Raw genomic sequence first — 19,562 nt, 5'->3', positions numbered from 1 at the left:
ACAAGGTTACCCGTCACGCCATATTTTTAGGTCATGACCCTCACGAAACTGTTGACGTGACAATAGCAAGCTCATTCGCGCACGCTCCAACTTGGCGAGTACGATATAAGAAGAGTCGTAAGGAAATTGCGTTGATCTTTACGGAAAGCAAGAAAGCGACGAGGACTTATCTTATCTCTGAACGATATTACGTTACCTTAATCGGTTGTCTATAGATTCCAGTCCAGCGGCAGAATTTCGAGGAATTGTGCACACGCGGCAAGTCTTTCTGTGAACAATTTCGCTCAAATAGATATGTCGTGTTTGAGATCGAGTTATTTATCGACAGAATGAGTTTTGAGTTGGAAAAAATACCCGATAACGACGGACAAAGGTTTGTTTTAACAGTAGTTTAATGCTTTAAAATGGAAGGCTCTATTTTTGTTTGGAGCTTGAGTGAACATAATTTCGATGTGGTTTGGATAATTTATACGCAAAGTTACGAAGTTACGTGGTCTTTCATCGGTCGAGTGAATTTAGGAGTAAGTAAGATAGATTTAAGTAAAAGTAGCATTGAAAGCATGCTATCCTTATGGAATTGCAAGCACCGCGACTGATATAGCTTGAAAATTAAGATTAGAAGAGATTTTTTAAGGGAAATCAAATGTTTATGGATATCGCTTAGGACTCGATATAGAACTGAAAATCAGAAGATAAACGGATAGTTTATTAAAGGAGATCTTTTAGAATAAGTCTCCAATGTCAGTTGGTAAGATGGTAAGTTTTGAGCTCGGTAAAGAAATAGAGCAAGATGTTTTTCGTCTCGTCACGAGCGTGGGACAAAGAAAAAAATTCTGATTCCCCCTGAGGACTGAGGTTTGATTCCTTATGGGGACTCAGAAGTGTTGTCCCACGCGCGTGACAAGGCGAAAAACATATTTCTCGCCATTTTGATTGTTTTCATTTCCGACGGTAATATTAACAGCGACGCGAAGGTGAAATATAATTTTCCTCTTAGCCTAAATTTCATTTTACGATTATTTATAGACAATTTAGTAAGGGAACAAGTATATTTTGTTTTGTTTTCGCCATGTACTTTGCGCTTCCAGTTGAAATTTGCAGAGAAAATAGTTTTTCCGCTTTCGGTCTTGAATGTAATTTATGCGTTTTACAATAATCAGTCACGCAATCATCTCATCAAAACATGATGGCACATCTGTTTATTACACCAAGCCTTGCTCGCTGCTCCAAGTAAAGCAGCCTTGTACTTAGTAAAAAAGATGATTCACAGGTCAGCACACAGCGACTGAAGATGGCTAAGATTTGTTTTTATTAATGTTTATCACCAATGCTGTGTTAGATCACTTATCTTACACTTTGTGGCGTGTTCCCTTGAAAGCGGTGTCAAAAGAAAGTATAACTATTTCGCAACATATTGTTATCATTAAAAAGACAATTAGGTAAAAGAGGCAAAAACACAGCTTCTAAAATTGTCCCTAAATTTAGCTCTATGTGCAAGTTCGATATCATCAATTTTTTTATCACTGAGTTGCAATCAATATCTCAAAAGAGGGATTCATCTTAATACCAAGTTTTATAAGTCTGTGCAAGCGATCCAGTGCCACCTTAAATTACAGAAATTAAAGTCAAAGTCGCTCTGAACTGTACGTACAGATATTTATATAACTTCGCAGAAGATACTTATTTCAAGAAAACAAAAAATTTATTGGAATGTTTGTTTTACAGTAGTTCCTCATCTAATGAAACAGATGAAGATGATGCCACTCTCCCGGAACCGTCAGAATCATTCGTTGTGAACCAAATCACTAAAAAATTCGAAGAATTACGCCAGCGACGAGAAGACCTGCATAAGGCTTTTGTGGAATGGATACCAAAGAGGAAAAACACCAGAGAGCAACTGCAAGAGTTGGCGACAAAACTTCACGAACATCATAGAAATGTAAATATATCAACCGTCACAGGGGCGTCCTTGGGTACTTTGGGAGGGGTCCTTTCAATTGCGGGTCTCATCGCTGCACCCTTCACCTTCGGAGCCGGGCTCGTAGTCTCACTCGTTGGCGCCGGGATTGGAGGCACGGGAGGTCTGGTGATGTCTGGTTCCAAAGTAGTTGAGATAATTCTCACGAAGTTAGGATTAAATGAAGTACAAGAAGCCATTGATGTGGACAGGGAAGCTTGTGCGCAACTGCAAGAAAAGTTGGAAGCTCTTGAGAACTTCATCTACGACCTAGCAGAGTTTCTGAAACCTCTTCACGACGATGCACAGTTAAAAAGAGAACTAGAAGGCAGTGGTTTTACATTCCTTCAAAATTTAGCCTCAAGTGAATTCACGACTTCTCCCGAAGAGAAAGTGGAATTCGGCGCCAGATTCTTCCGGGTTTTTTCGTCCGCGGCGTCAGTCTCAGCCTCAGCGTTCGCTACCGCGGGAACTTTGGCGCGAAGCGCGGCTTTGGCAGGAACACGCGTTGCACACGTGGCCGGTTCAATAGTAAGCGCGGCTCTTCTACCTTTGGACATCACTTTACTAGTGAAGTCGTCTTTAGAGCTTCAAAGAGGCTCAACTTCTAAGGCGGTGGAAGATATCAGGCAGATTTTAAGCGAGTTGGAATGCCCAGAAGAGGAAGAGATTCAACTCATGGTGGAGAGTTTTATCGACGAAAAGTTTACTGAGGCCTATAATGATGACATAGGCAAAGGCGAAGATGACAAAGGCAAAGATGACAAAAGCAAAGGCGAAGACGCCACAGGAAAACCAAACAATGGTGGCGCGAACAATGATTAGATGGTTGAAGAGGCTGGGACTTTATAGTTAACATTTAAACTCACAAAATCTGATTCGTTAATCTCCCTTCTGACTGTAGTATATTTTCTCATAAATTACTCAAGACAATTTGGTGTTAAACAAGACAACCCTCCCTAGATGATGGGCTTCTATAATCTCAAGACCTGTTCGCTAGATTATGTATCGCAATGTGTAGGAGAAGTTACACGTTGATCTATTCTGGGAGGCTCAGCTTTATCAAGTTTTAGTCGTTTCTGCGTTAACAATTAGTTACATTAGAAAAATATACTTTTTGATGTAGAAACATCTCGATTATTGACGAAATAACTTTCATACAATTTGAGAAGAAATTTGTCCTTTAAATTTTTTTCCTAAAAGTGGCGCGTTTCAGAAAACTGAATTTAGATTAAGCTGAAGTAAAACAAAACGAGCTTAAAATGAAATAGAAAATTCGATTAATGAATGAGGGTATTTAAATGTCTCCATAGATAGACCTCACTAATTTATTAAAATGTCGACGAAATTGAGTATCGTTGGATGTTGGTAAAAAGTAAGCTAATCTAGAAGACGGTAGTATTTAAAACGTAGCGGTTTAAGTTATTTAAAAGTTGTTATTGGAAGTTGTCACACTACAAACTGCATTCATGAACAAGATCATTAAAAAGAGATGCAGTTTATTTGTGTTGTTATTTACTGTGTTAGACGCTAAGATGAGAAAGGTTATCAAGGCGGGAGATTAATAAATTCTTCTGCCTTGCTTTGAAAACTGTACTTGCCTTTAAGAATTTCTCTATCTACTAATAGAGAGGGCCTGGATACGAAACTACCATGGTGCACGCGTAAGCCACTAACCGCTCTGTTCGCGTGCAACTTTAACAAACATTGCCTGTTCTAAAGAGCGATCTTTCACCTTTTTTCGACCAAGAGGGCCAAACAAAGGAACACATTTTTCTTCTAAATGGAGGCCATTGTACTTATTTCCTTACAAATTATTTTGCAGCGAGCAAAAAAATATATATAAACAGTAGCATTCCCGCCTTGTTACGGTTGAATTTGTAAGAGTTCTCTTGTACGGCTTTTATAGTTCTACTACCAAATGCGCTCTCGGTGAGTCTTTCCAAGTCCGTTCAATTTGGACATTTGTACCTTAAATTGCACAACAGAAGCTGAAGGAATTCAATGAAAAAAAAGCCCCATCGAATCCTCATGTGTGTAGTTGAAGTGTCTCCTTCGAAATTATGGAGGAAACACCAGATCTACTCAAGCCATTGCAGCAAACAAACGAGCAAATTATCACACACAAAAAATTTTAAAATAAATAAAAAAATTGAAATTTACTTACAATTATACTTGCCTTGCCATTTACTTACTGAACAGAGGTAAATCTTGCTGCATTAAGTAATCGTCGAATAATAATTTCCGTAAGATCGTTGACTGCTTTTCAAGAAAACATTGTCGTGACAGGCCTTGCAAATCTAGTTCCGTTGTTTTTTCAAAAGTGTGCATCCGCTTTATTTTTTTTTACGCGCTCTCTAATTGACCGGTGTCAGATTGTAACAGATACCTGTAAAATAATGTTTCAAAGTTCATTTAAAAGCCTTTTAAAATCACCTTTATCATTACGCAAATCAAAATATTTCGGGGAAGCATCTCTCTTTAATTTGCATTACCTCCATTTAAACTACCACATACTCGCTCAAAAATTCTTCAGTTTATGGAAGATCTTGCCGTTACTACAGCCCTCCACTAAATCATTCGGGTTTTTTTTTGGAAAGAATTTCGTTAAGCTTAAGGAAAAAAAAGTGTTATTCACCAGCCTAAGTCGACCCGTGTCGGGAAAAACTGTGCCCTCAGTCTTGAGTACGGTTTTCCTCAATACAGACCTTCCAGCTGGCGAATAACCGTGTACTTCTCAGTTCTTTAGCAGATCCACGCACCGTACATTCATTCGGACCAGTATTCATTCTTTCAATGGAATATTGAAGAAAACCACCCTTAAAAACCACCTTTAAGAGGCTGCACATAACAGAAACAATCCTTTCAGTATTGTTCACGTTTATTTGTTATTTATTAACCGTTTATTTGTATGATATCAGGCATCAGACACGTGCACATGCGCTTGTCGTGTGTTCAGTATGCAAATAAAAATCAAAGTTTCTGGGAATTGACTCAATTTGAGTCACACTGTTACGGCGTACTGGATATGTGAATACGAGTTATCCATAAAAGAATGAATTTTCAGGATCTTGAGTCGTTAGAAGTGGATTGGAACGACGGACAAAGGTTTGTTCAAGAATATGTGTATACCTGTACGTCAAGAATGATGAAATATTTTGAATTTTTCGAGACCATTACGCTCTAACGAATTCACGATCAAACTTGCGGAAGGAGGAAGTTTATCTGTAGACTTCTAAAATATTTCGTGGTTATTCAAACAAAATCTTACATTTCCCACCAATCAACATTGTTTAAATCCAATTCTGAAAAACAGCAACGAAAAAGCGACAATCTCTCTCCAAAATCGTGTTTTTGGACGTCGAAACAAATTTGGCCCTATACAGTCGAACCTCGATTATTCGGACCTCGATTATCCGGAGTTCTCGACTTTTTCTTTGATCTCACATGAGGAGCATGAGGAGCTTTGGCCCCGAAAAAAATTCGCAGCATGCATTCTACGGAGGCGCTATATTTCTGTCATCAGTGTAGAGAATTACATCAACGTTTGCGGTCGGTAGGTGTCTGTGCGGTTATTTAAACCTGTTGATTATAAGTTAAATGTTCACCTAATTATTAATACTGCATCTATGCTCGAATTTCAATTACGAAAACACAAGAAATCTGGCATTAAAATCACTTGGCGCGATCTTATCATGGAGGCTGAAGACTTCGATCGATCGGCTGAGCTTTCTATAGTTACGGGATCCAATCTCGACCCAATAAGTCCTGATATGTGCTAATGAAAAGTTAATGCGAAATCAGGCCGAAAGCCTTTGCAAATAACGAATTGTTTCGTCGATTCCGCGATGACTACAATAAGTTCTGTCCCGCCAGCAGGTCTCAAGCGCGCCAACAAAGGCTAGCTGTTCGTTCAACGCCAGGTAACCAAATAACATGCATGGTATATCTTCAATTGGTCTCCGTGCCAGATTAATTAGACAGGGAGAAATCCAGCAGATGGATTCGCAAGGTCTCAAAATATAATCTTGTTGTTTATGCGGTAAATCAAATCGCCCTCGACCGTACACTTTAGGCGGGAAATGCCTCCAGTCGAAATATCGTGGGAAATTGCAATGATGTCAGTCAAGAATAGCCGAGCTTGACAAAGACATTCGGGAACTAGTAAATGATAATAATTATATAAGTGGATGCCTCAACTTTCAGTCAAAAGAAAGAGTTCAGACAAAGAGCGGTCTCCTGATATAAATTAGTGTGAATTCAATTTTTCGTGCCCTCTTAGGTAGTGTATACCTGAGAGTTATTTTAATCTCTTAATTGCATACCCTCTTGGATAGTGTATACCTGAGGATTAATTTTTAATATCTTCTATGTCTTCTTTACGACATGTATTGTCTCTACAGAGAAAATAAGCTTAGCGTACCGCCCCTTAAGTTTTTTCGAATTAGACCCGTTAAGTTTGTATGAGACATTTCTCTGGACTCTTGTTTCTGAAAAATGAGTGAACAAAAATTGCAAAGTTGGATTTTTTAATGTTAAGAGTTAGTTTGTTAGCTGTAAACCAGTTATAAAGGTTTTGTAGCTCATTTTTGACTATTGTCTAAAGATCTTTCAGATTTTTGTCCGCATACAAAATGTTAGTGTCGTCTGCAAAGAGGTAAAATCTAAATTTATTCAAGCATCTGTGGATATCACTGACATATAGCAAGAAAAGCGATGGTCCAAGAATTGATCCTTGAGGAACACCACCTCTAACGACAGCTTTATCTGATATATGATGGCCTACTTGCGTTTTCTGCGTGCGATTTTTGAAATATGAGGAGAACCAATCATTAATTAACCCACGAAAGCCATAGTGATTGAGCTTATCAAGCAAAATGTCGTGATCGACGGTGTCGAAGGCTTTTTTAAGATCAAGGAATACTCCACAAGATAACAACCATTGATTCATGTTTGTTTCTATATCATTAACAATGTCCAATATTGCGTGTTGGGTTGAATACCCCTTACGAAAGCCGTATTGTGAGAAATACAAAAGTTCGTGTTTCTTTAAATAGCTCGTCAATCTGTTGTAAATTGTTTTTTTGAATACTCTATTAAAATTTAAAAGTAAAGAGATAGGTCTGTAGTTGTTTGCATCTGTATCATCGGCGTAATTTTAGCAATTTTGAGCTTTGATGGATAAGTCCCTAATCTGATAGATGTATTTAGTATCCCTGAAAGAACAGGGGCTGTGACGGCACTCGAACATTTGAGTAGTTTGGTAGGTGAGGAGTATAAACCATAAGACTTATCATTCGGTACAAGTAATATTTCTGACAATTCTTCGGGTAAAACAGGTTGAAATAGGAAGGATGAAATTGGAGATTTACACTTATCAACATAGTCTAGATGATGTTTTTGGGGAATGGGTGGGTTATTAGCAAGTCTGTTTCCGACTGTTGCAAAGTGTTCATTAATAATGTTAGGTATCCGCGAACCTTCCTTAACAATTTTGTTACGATTATTAATAATCCTTTAGTGCAGATGTGACTTTGAGTTTTGTTTCCGTGGATGTAAAAGTTCATTGCTTCCTTGTTGACCATATTGTTTTCGAAAAACGTATCATAATATCTCCTTTTGCTGAAGTGTATCAGTGTACAAATTTTATTTCTATAGTGTTTGTACTTAGCTTTGTCTCCAGTGGCATATAATTTATTTTTAACCTTAATGGCCGCTTTATTTCCATTAGTTATCCAAGGGTTAGGTAGCTGCTCTGCTTTGCGATGAAATATTTTTTTCATGGGGGTGTGTTTGTTAACAATTGTATTATACTTGTTGTAAAACGACGAAAACAATTTGTTCACACAATTTGTTCTACTGCCTAAGTAGTGCACATTACTGCGAGGATCACTTTCATTCACGTCTTTATCCGCAGTTCAAATATGACTTTCATATATTCTTAACCGTTCACAATTGGTTCCATTTGCAATTATTCGATTCCAGTCAACTTCAGACAGCTCATCGTTAAAGTGATGTAGGTTACGCTGAAATCTTGCAGATAACGTGATGAATGGAAAAGTTAAACATAGTCAAGCAGATTCTTAAGTGCCTCAAGAAAGGAATTTTAAAGTCTACTCTGGATCACATACACAAGTCTACACACCCTGCTTTTAAGGGTCGTTTTCGTGAAAAATATTTGGGGTCTGTGAGGACCTTGAGTGGAGCTCTTAAAGAGAAGGGACATGTGGCACTGAAGAGGGGGAAGGGGGAGGCACAGAGTTTTTAGGAGGAAACGGAGCGGAGAGGGAATCACTTATCGCCAGCAGAATATAAAAGACTGCTAATAAACTGCTAGTAGGGGGGGAGGGATGGAAAGGATAGTAAGAATATTACAGAGCCTTATGGGGGGGAATCAGATAAATGTTATCGAGACAAAATCAAACTCCCCCTGCTTCCCCCCTCCCCCCCTCTCTCAGGCCTCAGGCGAATAATAGTGACCTATCGGAAAGCAGCCTTACACCGAAACAGAAAAGATCATTAAAAGTTAAAATAATTCTTTTTCTTCACTAAATATTTGTCTTGCAGAATTTTATTGCCAGAAGAAGTTTATGTCCAAGTCATAACGAGATTCCGAGAATTAGACCGGTTGGGGGAAGAGTTGATTAACACCTTTAAGCAGTGGATACCGAAGAGGAAACGCACTATGAAGAAACTGGAGGAACTTGCATCCAAATTACACGAGCAACATATAAATGTGAGTAAATCGACCATAGCAGGTGCTTCCGCGAGTACCGTAGGAGGAATCCTAGCGATAGCGGGCCTGATCGCCACGCCCTTCACTTTTGGGGCCGGGCTTGTGGTCTCCCTCGTTGGCGCCGGAATCGGAGGCGCAGGAGGCCTGGTGATGTCTGTTTCCAAAGTTATCGAGATAACCCTCGCAAAGCTAGGATTGAAAGACGTTCAGGGAGCCATTGACGAGGACAAGGAAGCTTGCACGCAGCTTCAAGAAAAATTGGAAAACCTTGAGAGGTTCATCTCCGACTTCAGAGAAATAGAAAGTAATGATTTTGAATTTCTCCACAATCTAGCCGGAAGGGAGTTCACAACTTCAACTGAGGAGAAAATAGATTTCTTCGCCAGGTTTTTGCGGGTGTTCTCGTCCACGGCTTCAGCAGGGGCTGGAGCATTCGCTGCTGCTGGTGCCTTCGCTCGAGCTGGGGGTTTTGCGGGGGCCAATTTAGCTGGAGGAGTTGCTGGCGCCGTGCTGTTACCTCTGGATATCTACATGTTGGTGAAATCGTCTTTAGAGGTGCATAGAGGATCGACTACGCAGGTTGTGAATGACCTCAGGAAGTTACTAAGCGAATTGAAATGCCCAGAGGAAGACGAGATTCAGGAGATGGTGCGGAAATTCATCTGCGAGAAGTTAAGTGAGGCCTTTAATGATGGGGTCTCAAACGAAGTACAAAGAAACAACGGTGATGACTTAAGAGAAGCCGAAACTGTAGCGATATAGTAATCAAAGAGGAACGTCAGTAGCGATAGCAAGAGTCTTAAGATGCTAAAGATGTTTTTTCGCTGTTAGGAAAACCGTGCACTTCTGTAAGTCGTGTCCAGTTCAGCGATTCAATGTGTTACAAGGTAAAGCTGCCGAATGTTGAGTAACAGCATTGAAATACTCACCATGGTTAGCCAGATGAACTGACCTTCTTTCTACACATATTTTGATCCTTATTTCCTTTTAGCAATCCGCCATAACAGAGATTATAGCAAACTCAGCAAAACATCTTGCTCCTGATTATTTAACTTCCAAAGTATAAGTAGGCTGTGGGATTTCTTTTCTGCACCTACCCCTCCCTTAACCCAACAACAGTCAACTGATAAAAAGCTGGGGCTGATGATAGGTTGGGGGGGAGGGGTAGGTGCACAGTTCAGATACCGTTATTACACGCGATAAAAGTGGCTCAAAATAGCTGATTTGTTGAAGTTGCGACCGCTGTACACGGTTCCCACCGTAGAAGACTTCACAGTGAGGCTCGTTATCATCGTGCAATGTACTCGAACCCGTGGAGACCTGTGCTAATCCCATACCAGTCGAACACTAGCAAGGTCCCTTGTCAGTTTATATTGTAAGGGAGAGATATGCTCCGGAAAACCTTGAAATTTTTTACATCTCTTGTTAAAAAGTATGTAAAAACAGTAACTATATCTGAAAGTTGAACAAATCAATAAGACATAACTTTTCTGTGACTCTGAGTTTCACGCTTATGTGATCATCAGACAGATGAATCTGTCTGATGATCGCGTAAGTGTGAAACTCAGAGTCACAGAAAAGTTACGTCTTATTGATTTGTCCAGCTTTCAGATATACCGCGCTCAGCGAACGTATCGAGCGCTATACCGCAAGGATAGACTATAATCAAGATTTATTTATTTAAAAACAGTAATTATCTACCGAGATTTGAGATTCCATGGAGAAACTGAACCTTTCGAATATTCTCTTCTTTGCCACAAATTCGAATGCGGACGCCGCCATTTTGAAAAACAATTATGTAACCTAGCTGGAAACTCACGACATCCCAGAGGTCAACTCAAATGGCAGATCAAAACGCGCGCTCCACAAATGGTTTTTGCTTAATTTGCTGCTTGGCCGCTTGCGCCCAGATTCGAATCATTAAGTTTCAAGTGCGGCCGTGATACGAGTCTTTTATCCTCTAGGTAAGCGGCCAAGTTACTAAACAACAATCAAGTTTCAGGTGCATTCGAAGAAAGGTTACCCTCCTGTCTAGAATGTCACAACGTGGTCGTGTCTTAATTTTAAATATGCTTTTATTTCTGGAGCATACGTTTAATTTTCCTCTAAAAGTCTTAAAAGGCACTGGGAATATTTTAATCATACTGGGAGTTCAGGTGGACTCTTTAGAGTTTAATCATATGCACTGTGTGTTCTAGTGATCTTTTCACCTTTGATGCAATTGAACCCGTCTAACAAACGAGTATCGATAATATACAAATTCATCAAATGTAGATGCTTTCTTGATTAACAAATAAATTCTCCCTTCAACATAATCACTTTTATCACTTTTTCCAACAAATGAGTGTCAAGAATATACAAGTTCATCAACTGAAGGATGGATTTTTTGATTAATAAATAAGTTCCCCCTTCAACATCATCACTTTTTCTAACAAATGACTATTGAGAGTATACAAATTCATCAAGTGAAGGATGTTTTTTGATTTACAAATAAGCTCTCCTTTGACATCATCACATTTTCCAACACACAAGTATCGAGAATATCCAAATTCATCAACTGAACGATGCTATCTTGATTTAAGATTCCATTCCCAAAATTAAATTCCAGATAATAATTAAGATGTATCAATTTTACACCAATTTGCGATAATTCACCAATATTGCAAATATATGAAATATAATTTGAAATTATTCTACATTTTTCAATAACTTTTAGTTATACAAAATATAACCTTTACAAAAATAGATATATAAATGAATATACTGGAAAGTGGAGTTGTTGCAACCTGTTGACATGAAACCCAAAATAGATTTTAAAGATATGTAAAAAGTTTTCATTTGACTACCTACTGTCAAATCTTTGTATTATATACTCCGATATCATGTATCACGCAGCGCCATCTTGGATCGAGTGCCGCACCAAAACGAGGCTGGACGGGCATGCGGTCATTTGGAGGGTTGCGTTACATGGAGTTTGAGTGGAAATAACGCGCAAATATGGCTCACGATCATTGCTGTGTAAATTACTGTACGAACGACAAACGAAACGAAAGTGGTCAGAATTTGTCTTTTTTCAACTTTCCTAAAAATTCTTCACAGAGATCGAAGTGGATTGCCGCGATAAAGCGAGATGAAGGGACGCTTTTTCAGGTGAGTGTCGAGTCGTGACTACAGCGAGCTGTCAAACGCACGTGTGCACTTTTGATATATATGTTCGGGAAGTTTTTCGATTTAAGACTCAGTTAGTTCCCGTCTTACTTGCTTCTTACACGTGAATTGCGTACTCGATTCATATCCAGAGGAACTATAGACTCATTACATTAGATTTTGGTCGATTTTGGCGTCAAACGCACATGGCACCGGTTTGTTTGTTTTCATTGACTCGAATATGATTATTAATGATGGGTTGATAACAATCCCGGCAGGGAAAACATTGCAATCTCCACTGTCAGCATATGCAGACGCTGCCTCTTCTTCTGTAGTAATACCATGCCTCATGGCTGCAGTTTGCACAGTCTTCTTTAGTTGCCTTGCTGCCAGTGATTCAAAGTCAGCCCTTCGGGCACAAACATCTTTAAATTTACTCGAAGATAGCCTCTGTGCCCTCAGATCATGCCACTTCTGAGTGTCAGACTGCTCCCTTGTTTCTTCCTCATATAAACAGGATTGTGCTTGTGAGACACTAAGCCCTTCAGCAAAGTTAAGTTCTGCCGAAGTAGGCACAAATGTATAATTGCTTTTAAGCAATGGTACACCAAAAGGCGGTGGCTCCTGTGGCCCCTCAACATTAATGTGAATTTTTGGATCATTGGTTGTGTTCTGACGTTGTTGGTATGATATAACTGAGCCACGAGCTACTCTCCCTAGTTTACTATTCACATAGTCCAAACTGTCAGTTTCTGGAACAATACTGTTTACTTGCATGTCTTCATATTGTTTGAATATGTCTCTCATAGAATCAATGATTTTGGGTAAACCAAAATGTTCCGGAATCGGATTATACAGAGTGGACCGTACTCCATCTAACCTGCGTATTTTCTTTTTTTGTGTTGCATCATTGCTCGGTGGTTTCACTTGCTGCACCAGCACCTCTTGCACCTCGCGGGGATTGATTCCTGCTGTCCTTTGAGGAACATGCCATGTTTGTGGTAGACTTGTTTTTGACATGGCATGAGGTACACTTTTTAAGCCCAGTTTTCTATAATGCTCAAGGAGGTAAACCAGCCCTATTGCATGGTTACAGAGCCCTGCACCTGCTTCACAGTTGCAGGAGGTACTGGCTATTTTAACTTCGGGAGTCCTTGATATCTCAACCTAAAAAAAATTAAATGGATAAATATCTGCTGTGAATGTGTGTGTGTATGTTTTAAGAATTAACTCGTATGAAAATTACATAAAGCAAAGTTCGAGCTGAGACAAAACTTAAGTATTATAAATAAGCTTACCTGTAACCTCCATGGTTCTTCATTTTTTCTCTGTGATTTGTAGCTTCGAGCTCTAACAATTACTTCTGTATCCTGAGTTTTTACTGAAAGCAAAGTGCGAATATGGAAGTTTAATACACTATAGATTTTGCACAAGAGATTTCGAATGGCGAATCGTGCAATAAACGAAAAAAAAGCACCATCTAAGATGCTTAAAGAAGCATGCGTAGCGTGAAATCACACCAGTGTTGCAGTTAAATTTGAGACTGAAATGAAACTTTTACCTTCGACATCGAAGATATACCCTTCGCAGAAGTTACTATAACCACGAGTTACCACCTTCTTCGGGACTTCTCCATCGGTCTCAAGCCATGTCTCGATAAAAGAGGCGTCAAAAAACGGAACATTGCGGAGAGATTTCGACCACGCAGCAGAAAATCCACCTTCAGCCATATTGGCTAAACAAGCATGTCGTCCAGGATGCCCGTCCAGCCTCGTTTTGGTGCAGCCCTCGATCCAAGATGGCGGTGCGTGATATTGGCCTATTGAAACCCAACCATTTTCCACAACTTGTAAACACCGTTACAATATAATTAGTAAGTGAAATGGAAATTTTGTGGCATATGCACCATGTTTGAAATACCATGTCCATAATAAGCTAACAGGATTGAGGAGGATGTATGTAGGAATAGGCCCTCTTGTCTGTATCTTTAATTTGGTAATCGCTCCTGTTGCCAATGTTTAAATGAGGTTGGGCAGGGCAAAGGAACAGAGGATTTTAGTAGGCAGTGACTTTTTCAAACCTGGAAACGATCACCGTGAAAAGTCATTCTTGTGTCTGGTAACTCATTCTTATTCTGATAAACTAGTTTTAAGAAGGTACAATATTTTATTACTTAAATTTGCTGCATAGGCTGTGCAAAACTTTACTTTGCCCATACTTTTATAGCCAATATCAATCTCACATAAAAATTGATAGCAGGATCAGAGGAAAAAATAATGTACCATACATCTGCAAGATTTCATGTAATTATTTTAATCATATGAATGTTAACTGATACTAAGAGATCTAACAATATTCAAAAGAGTATAAAATTTGGTTGAAAAATTAGAATTCAGCATAAGCTGGACAAACAAGATTCTTAGAAAAAGAAATGTGTACAAACGATAAAGCTACGCAAACTTTTTTACAACATCTACCTGTACCCGTATGGCACATAGTAAAGTTATCCGGAGTAGTCATAACCCCGGTTTTTATGTTGAAAAAAACACACACACACACGAGCATGCAGATTTCATATAAAACTGTGGTTCAAGCCTGCCGGATAACTTCATAACTTCTGCTTTTAAATTTAAACTTAATAGAGTGCTTTAAAAATAGTAATTTGCTCATTCACAAAAGAACTACGTGTATAATTCATTTTATTTTTATTTGTGGCATTTTAAGGAGCTTTGGTTTAATTTTAAAATTCACGATTTTTTAAAGAGCTGTCAAACGCTTGTTGCAAAAAGCGAAAAATCGAGCAACTTCAAGCCTTCAAAACGCGTCTTGGTATGTGTGACATCATGTCAAACTACATGCTGGACACCCTGTCAGCAGTCTTTCTGTACTAAGAAAGGCGTACTAAGAAACAGACAAAAGGAGGCCCTCCTCGGAGGGGAGGACCCAGAACCCTCATAGATAAGTTGGTACCAATGAGCTCACACTACGTGGGAACTGTAATAGCTCCTCCGATCCAAAATATGCTCCATGGCACCCGTTTTACATCAACGTTCATATAAAACTCAATTTTTTGAAGCAGCCTTTTGCTATTTGCCTTTTAAATAAGTCCTTTTTATCAAGTTCTTTGACAGAAATGTGGCCACTTTTCCGAAAAAGTTAAGAGTAAATAGCATAAAAATAGTTGGGCTGCTATCTTGAGGTGAAAAACTACACAGCAGAAGCTTGCGGTGTTGCGTGACTTTGTTTACTCACATAACTTTTTCCAAGATATCCAAGATATTTCAAAAGAAATATTATCGCAGTTGCAGAAAACGAAGCTATTCAACCAAGAATGATGTCGATAATAAACACCTAGTCGACAAAAATGGTGAACTATACAGCGGCCCTTATCTATAGTTAGGTGAAAGTAGTGCTGTTGAAATAGCGAGTCAAAATAACAGAGTCTTCTGCAATTCAAATTAACAGAAAATTTCGTATCTACACATCAATTTACAACCCTCTTCAGCAATGTCTGCAGATTTTTTATTCTATAAAGAGTTTTTTTTAACCATCTTTAACTAACTTGTTTACTTCGTTGCTCTTAAGTACGATTTCTACTACCGATTTGCATCATGCAAATTCCTGACCTTGGCCAAGGTGCGTCAAAAACTCTTTTATTTTGCCGGCACTTTTCAGAATTACCCAAATTCTTTATTTCATATTATTTTCGTATAAGGGCCAAACTTTGTGCCAGCATGCAGTTAATTGACATGATTTCTCACATACTAAGACGCGTTTTGAAGGCTTGAAGTTGCTCGATTTTTCGCTTTTTGCAACAAGTGTTCGAGAGTACTTTGTTAAAAAATCATGTAAATTTTAAAATTACACCAAAGCTCCTAAAAAAACCACAAATAAAAATCAAATGAATTATGTTTTGAAGTAAAAACACCCCTGATTTCTTACGAAACATCCTCCTTCAGTACTCGCACACTAAAGTTGGTCAATTTTACTGTATTTTTTGCATAATTAATTAGGTAAAAACCCAAATTTTCGTTTTTCTCCATTTTCTCGGAAACATTTGATTTTTCAAACCTCGAAATATTCTTTTTGAATACATCTCCCTAAAAGGGTATTCCTGGTGAATGATCAGAATTTTGATATTTACAGTCATGGGCTCTTAAGGTGTAATTATTGTGAATTAGCTTTTCATTTCTTGCAAAAAGCTCATTTCTAACAGCTTTGAGAACTTCTGTATCTCCACTTTCGAAAAAAGCATTTCCCATGAAAATTTAAACATTTAAGACACATTAAGCCACCAGCAACAGGTTTTACAATTGAAAGTGTTCCATAAGATCAGATTCTCATCACATTTTTTTTTAACACGGGAAAACATAAGTATATTTTAATCATTACGATATAATGACATCCCCCATTTTAACCCTTTAACTCCCAAGATCTCATAAGTAATTCTCCTTACTGTCTACCAAATGATTCTCATTTTGTTTGGAGAATTTGGTATCAGATCAATTAGTAATCCCATAATTGTTATATTTCTTAGTTCTCATCACTTGTCTGCATGATATTGTATTGATATAGTAAGGAGAAATTCTGTTTTGGTCACTCATGGGAGTTAAAGGGTTAAAACATGTGAGGTGGTCATATGTACAAGAAAGACAGCAAATAAATGTAACATTATATTCCAGTAAAGTGTTCTTATGTAGGAGGAAGTTTCAAACTCATCAAAATTAAGTTGACTACATGATTCAGATTTTAGTCAAAGAAATGTGTAATATCTCTTTACAAGGATGAAAAGGGAATATCATTTATGAATTTCAAAATAGCAAATGCCAAAACTCAAAATTTCATTTGATTTAAAAAAAACTACTCAAATATGGCATATCTATTCACTGAGATTGTAATCATTAGCTGGCACACACATATATAAAAGACACTTTGTGAAAAAGACCAAGGCAATAAAATTAAAGATCCAGGAGAAGCACATGACATCAACTAGTTTACTGATGTTCTCACCTGAATTCAATCTGGAAAGAGAACTCTGCAACACTTCTGTTTTATCATCTCACACTTAAATAAAAACATAAAATTTAATTATTTGCAGGTAAGTTATGGAGGAAATTAAAGGAATGGATATATGTTACATAAAAAGAAATCCCTTACAATAAAATAAAGCAGAAGCACATTACCTAAATGTCTATGCTCCTGAATACAGCTATAATAGGTAAATTTAAGCAGTTATCTATATATGTAAACCGGGCGCAAGATACGGTTGTGAAAGCAATTTTATTCTAACCCCCCTCCTTGAAGGGTGTCCTATGTATTCAATATATCAAGTTCAGTACCTCCAGAGTCATCAGCCGGGCTTTTGGGGAGCTACAAAATAATAAAATAATCAATGGGTTATGCCAGGCCAATTTATCATGAGTCAATTAAGTATGGTTTCTTAAAATTGTATGGAAAGTTTAAAATGTACTTCACTTGTGCTACATATGTAATGGTAATTGAAGTGAGTGGAGTGCAATTTAGACTGAAATCATCCGCATGATTTGAAATCACAAGTATGATTTCCAACCAAAATTGCATGACACGAGGTTCAATTACCACTATATTACATCCACTTTGAAATCACCCAATTACAGGACTTAGTCAGTTCAAATATTTTATTGATACAGTACTGAACAGGTTTTAAATTAAATTCATCCATTTTGGGCAGGTGGGGGGGGGGGGGGAATTTGAGTTTTGGAAACAAAAGTTGCAAAATTTGCCGCATGATGCTCTCTGTCTTTCATTTTCTTACAGTTTGATTTGTTACTTTAAAAAAGCCTTGAAATGTGATTGGTTGTTTTGTTTTTAGTGCAGCCTCCTCACTGGCTGGGAAAAAGATGCAATTCAAAGCAAAAAATGGTGCAATTCATAATGGTAATTGAACTGAGTGGAGTGCAATTTGGGCTGAAATCATACGTGTGATTTCAAAATTGAACGAGCGCGCAGCGCGAGTTCAATTTGAAATCACAAGTTACTTGGTTACTTTAAACAAGCCTTGAAGTCTGATTGGTTGTTTTGTTTTTAGTGTAGCCTCCTCATAAAGCAAAAAAATGGTGCAATTTGTGAATAAATCGCACCAATTAGAGCCAATCAGATTACAGGGACCACCAGTGATTTCAAAATGGGTGTAATAAATGAATAAATTGCACCAATAAGAGCCAATCAGATTACAGGGACCACCAGTGATTTCAAAATGGGTGTAATAAACGGGTTAATCGTTCTTAATTCCTGATGAAATTCAGAGAATGTGACTCAATTAATTCACAAGAAAATATCCAAGCAGGTTACAGAAATGGTTCACGAATAGTAAACTAATCAGTAATGTGTTGACAAAACTCCCCAAATTACGGTGCCGATACGAATTTATCGTTCATAGTCTCTTATAAAATTCCGAGATTGTACCTCAATGAATTCAACAAAAAATATCCAGGATGGCTACAGATACAGTCTCTCAAAAACTGCTCTCGAATTCGAAAACTGTAAACAAGAATTATTAACGCTACGACCATGTGCTTACCAGCGTGCTTGTGAGCTCAAATTGCCAGGACCCCGTTTAATTGCACGATCACAGCTTGGACGCTTCTTGCAAAATGTGATGACAAATAACTTTAGAGATTGATTCTTCAGTTTCCAGCACTAGGGAAAAAATTATAGTATCGCAGGAATGTTCATCATAACCCGAGCATTAAGTACGCCTCGAGATGTTGAGAGAAGAGAAAGTGGCTCCAGGTTTTGTGAGACAAACCATTTCTTCAAGATCGAACGAATCGAGTAGAAAGCATGAAAACATAGCCCTGAAAAGTATCATGTCCAAACAATGACACTCACTCCTCCTACTGCAGGATTAACACCATTTCGCCCGTGAGTTTGTTTGCTCCTCACATTTGCGCTCGGTAATTTGATTCTCAGATGTTTGACGGGTTCTCACATGACAATATTTTCAAAATCAAATTACCGCATCAGACTTAAGGTAAACATGAACATCGCTGACTCAATCTTATTATAATTCAATTTTAGGAAAGGCTACCACTTCGTTCCCAGGGTAAAACAACAAACTTTCGACAAAGTGCGATTTTTTTAAAATGAATAACGCAAACCTTGCGATAACCAACAAAAGAGAGAATGATAAAAACTTGCTCATGCCGTTCGTTATCATTTTAAAACTTCCTAGGCAAAACATAATCCGTAAGATTACTTAAAAACCACGACTGTATTAAACATTTCAAAAGGTAGGACAAGAAATAATTTGAAGAATACGAACACTTTGAAATGTTATTCGAGCGATGAACGGGCGCGAGGGTTTTAAAGCGATGAATTTTACCGAAACGTGATTTGAATTATAAACTGAAGCTAGTATCAAACGAAGATTGGGAAAAAAGGTTTAAATTTTTCTGGGCTTTAGCATAGGAGAAAACCCAGATAAGACACGACTTACCTCCTCTTCTTTCTCGGATCCTTTGCGGTTCGTGTTTCAAGATCGGTTCAATCAACTTTTTTTTATTAACATACGTCGTGACCAAAACATACGGATGTAACTCGAACCTAGTCAAGTTAATCACTGATAGAAAAAGAACGAAAAAAAAATGTTGATGTTAGTTCATTTCGGAATCAATGGGTCCCTAAGACAAATCTATCAGCTGGTCAGTTTGACATACGACGATCAATAAACGATGAGCAATA

At 38.1% G+C, this 19,562-nt stretch overlaps 2 protein-coding genes, 1 long non-coding RNA gene and 1 pseudogene across 5 annotated transcripts; 2 read left to right on the top strand and 2 right to left on the bottom strand.

The window, feature by feature from the left end:
- Positions 1-71: 71 nt before the first annotated feature.
- On the top strand, positions 72-3,459 carry LOC113682186 (apolipoprotein L3). 2 transcript variants are annotated; one of them, XM_089193708.1, is made up of 2 exons: positions 72-373; positions 1,726-3,459. In XM_089193708.1, the coding sequence occupies exons 1-2, from the start codon at positions 330-332 to the stop codon at positions 2,780-2,782; spliced, it is 1,101 nt and encodes a 366-aa protein (XP_089049834.1). In that variant the 5' UTR covers positions 72-329; the 3' UTR covers positions 2,783-3,459. The 2 variants fall into 2 exon arrangements, with proteins under 2 accessions (XP_089049834.1, XP_089049836.1); XM_089193710.1 differs by having other exon boundaries at positions 77-373; positions 1,729-3,459.
- Positions 1,174-19,444, bottom strand: LOC149034638 (uncharacterized). Its single transcript, XR_016182909.1, has 5 exons — positions 18,400-19,444; positions 17,180-17,210; positions 16,851-16,904; positions 4,125-4,346; positions 1,174-2,185 (listed from the first exon to the last, which is right to left on the bottom strand). It is a non-coding gene; the product is annotated as an uncharacterized LOC149034638 (long non-coding RNA).
- LOC149034640 (apolipoprotein L3-like) lies at positions 4,713-10,102 on the top strand (annotated as a pseudogene). The gene is made up of 2 exons (XR_016182908.1): positions 4,713-5,065; positions 8,525-10,102. The product of XR_016182908.1 is annotated as an apolipoprotein L3-like (transcript).
- Positions 11,747-13,613, bottom strand: LOC149034639 (uncharacterized). The gene is made up of 3 exons (XM_089193592.1): positions 13,402-13,613; positions 13,139-13,221; positions 11,747-13,007 (listed from the first exon to the last, which is right to left on the bottom strand). The coding sequence occupies exons 1-3, from the start codon at positions 13,568-13,570 to the stop codon at positions 12,009-12,011; spliced, it is 1,251 nt and encodes a 416-aa protein (XP_089049718.1). The 5' UTR covers positions 13,571-13,613; the 3' UTR covers positions 11,747-12,008.
- Positions 19,445-19,562: the final 118 nt, after the last annotated feature.

The sequence above is a fragment of the Pocillopora damicornis genome, chromosome 14 (genome assembly GCF_964200805.1).
Source record: "Pocillopora damicornis chromosome 14, jaPocDami1.2, whole genome shotgun sequence".
NCBI classification, from domain to species: Eukaryota; Metazoa; Cnidaria; class Anthozoa; order Scleractinia; family Pocilloporidae; genus Pocillopora; species Pocillopora damicornis.
This window is presented reverse-complemented; position numbering and strand designations above follow the sequence as displayed.

Excerpts from the sequence above, each read along its gene's own strand:
- LOC113682186 (XM_089193708.1), top strand. The coding sequence starts at position 330 with ATGAGTTTTGAGTTGGAAAAAATACCCGATAACGACGGACAAAG. Across the intron at positions 374-1,725 it reads CCCGATAACGACGGACAAAG|TAGTTCCTCATCTAATGAAA; the intron begins GTTTGTTTTAAC and ends TTTGTTTTACAG.
- LOC149034639 (XM_089193592.1), bottom strand. The coding sequence starts at position 13,570 with ATGGCTGAAGGTGGATTTTCTGCTGCGTGGTCGAAATCTCTCCGCAAT. Across the intron at positions 13,222-13,401 it reads GTATATCTTCGATGTCGAAG|TAAAAACTCAGGATACAGAA; the intron begins GTAAAAGTTTCA and ends CTTTGCTTTCAG. Across the intron at positions 13,008-13,138 it reads AAGAACCATGGAGGTTACAG|GTTGAGATATCAAGGACTCC; the intron begins GTAAGCTTATTT and ends AATTTTTTTTAG.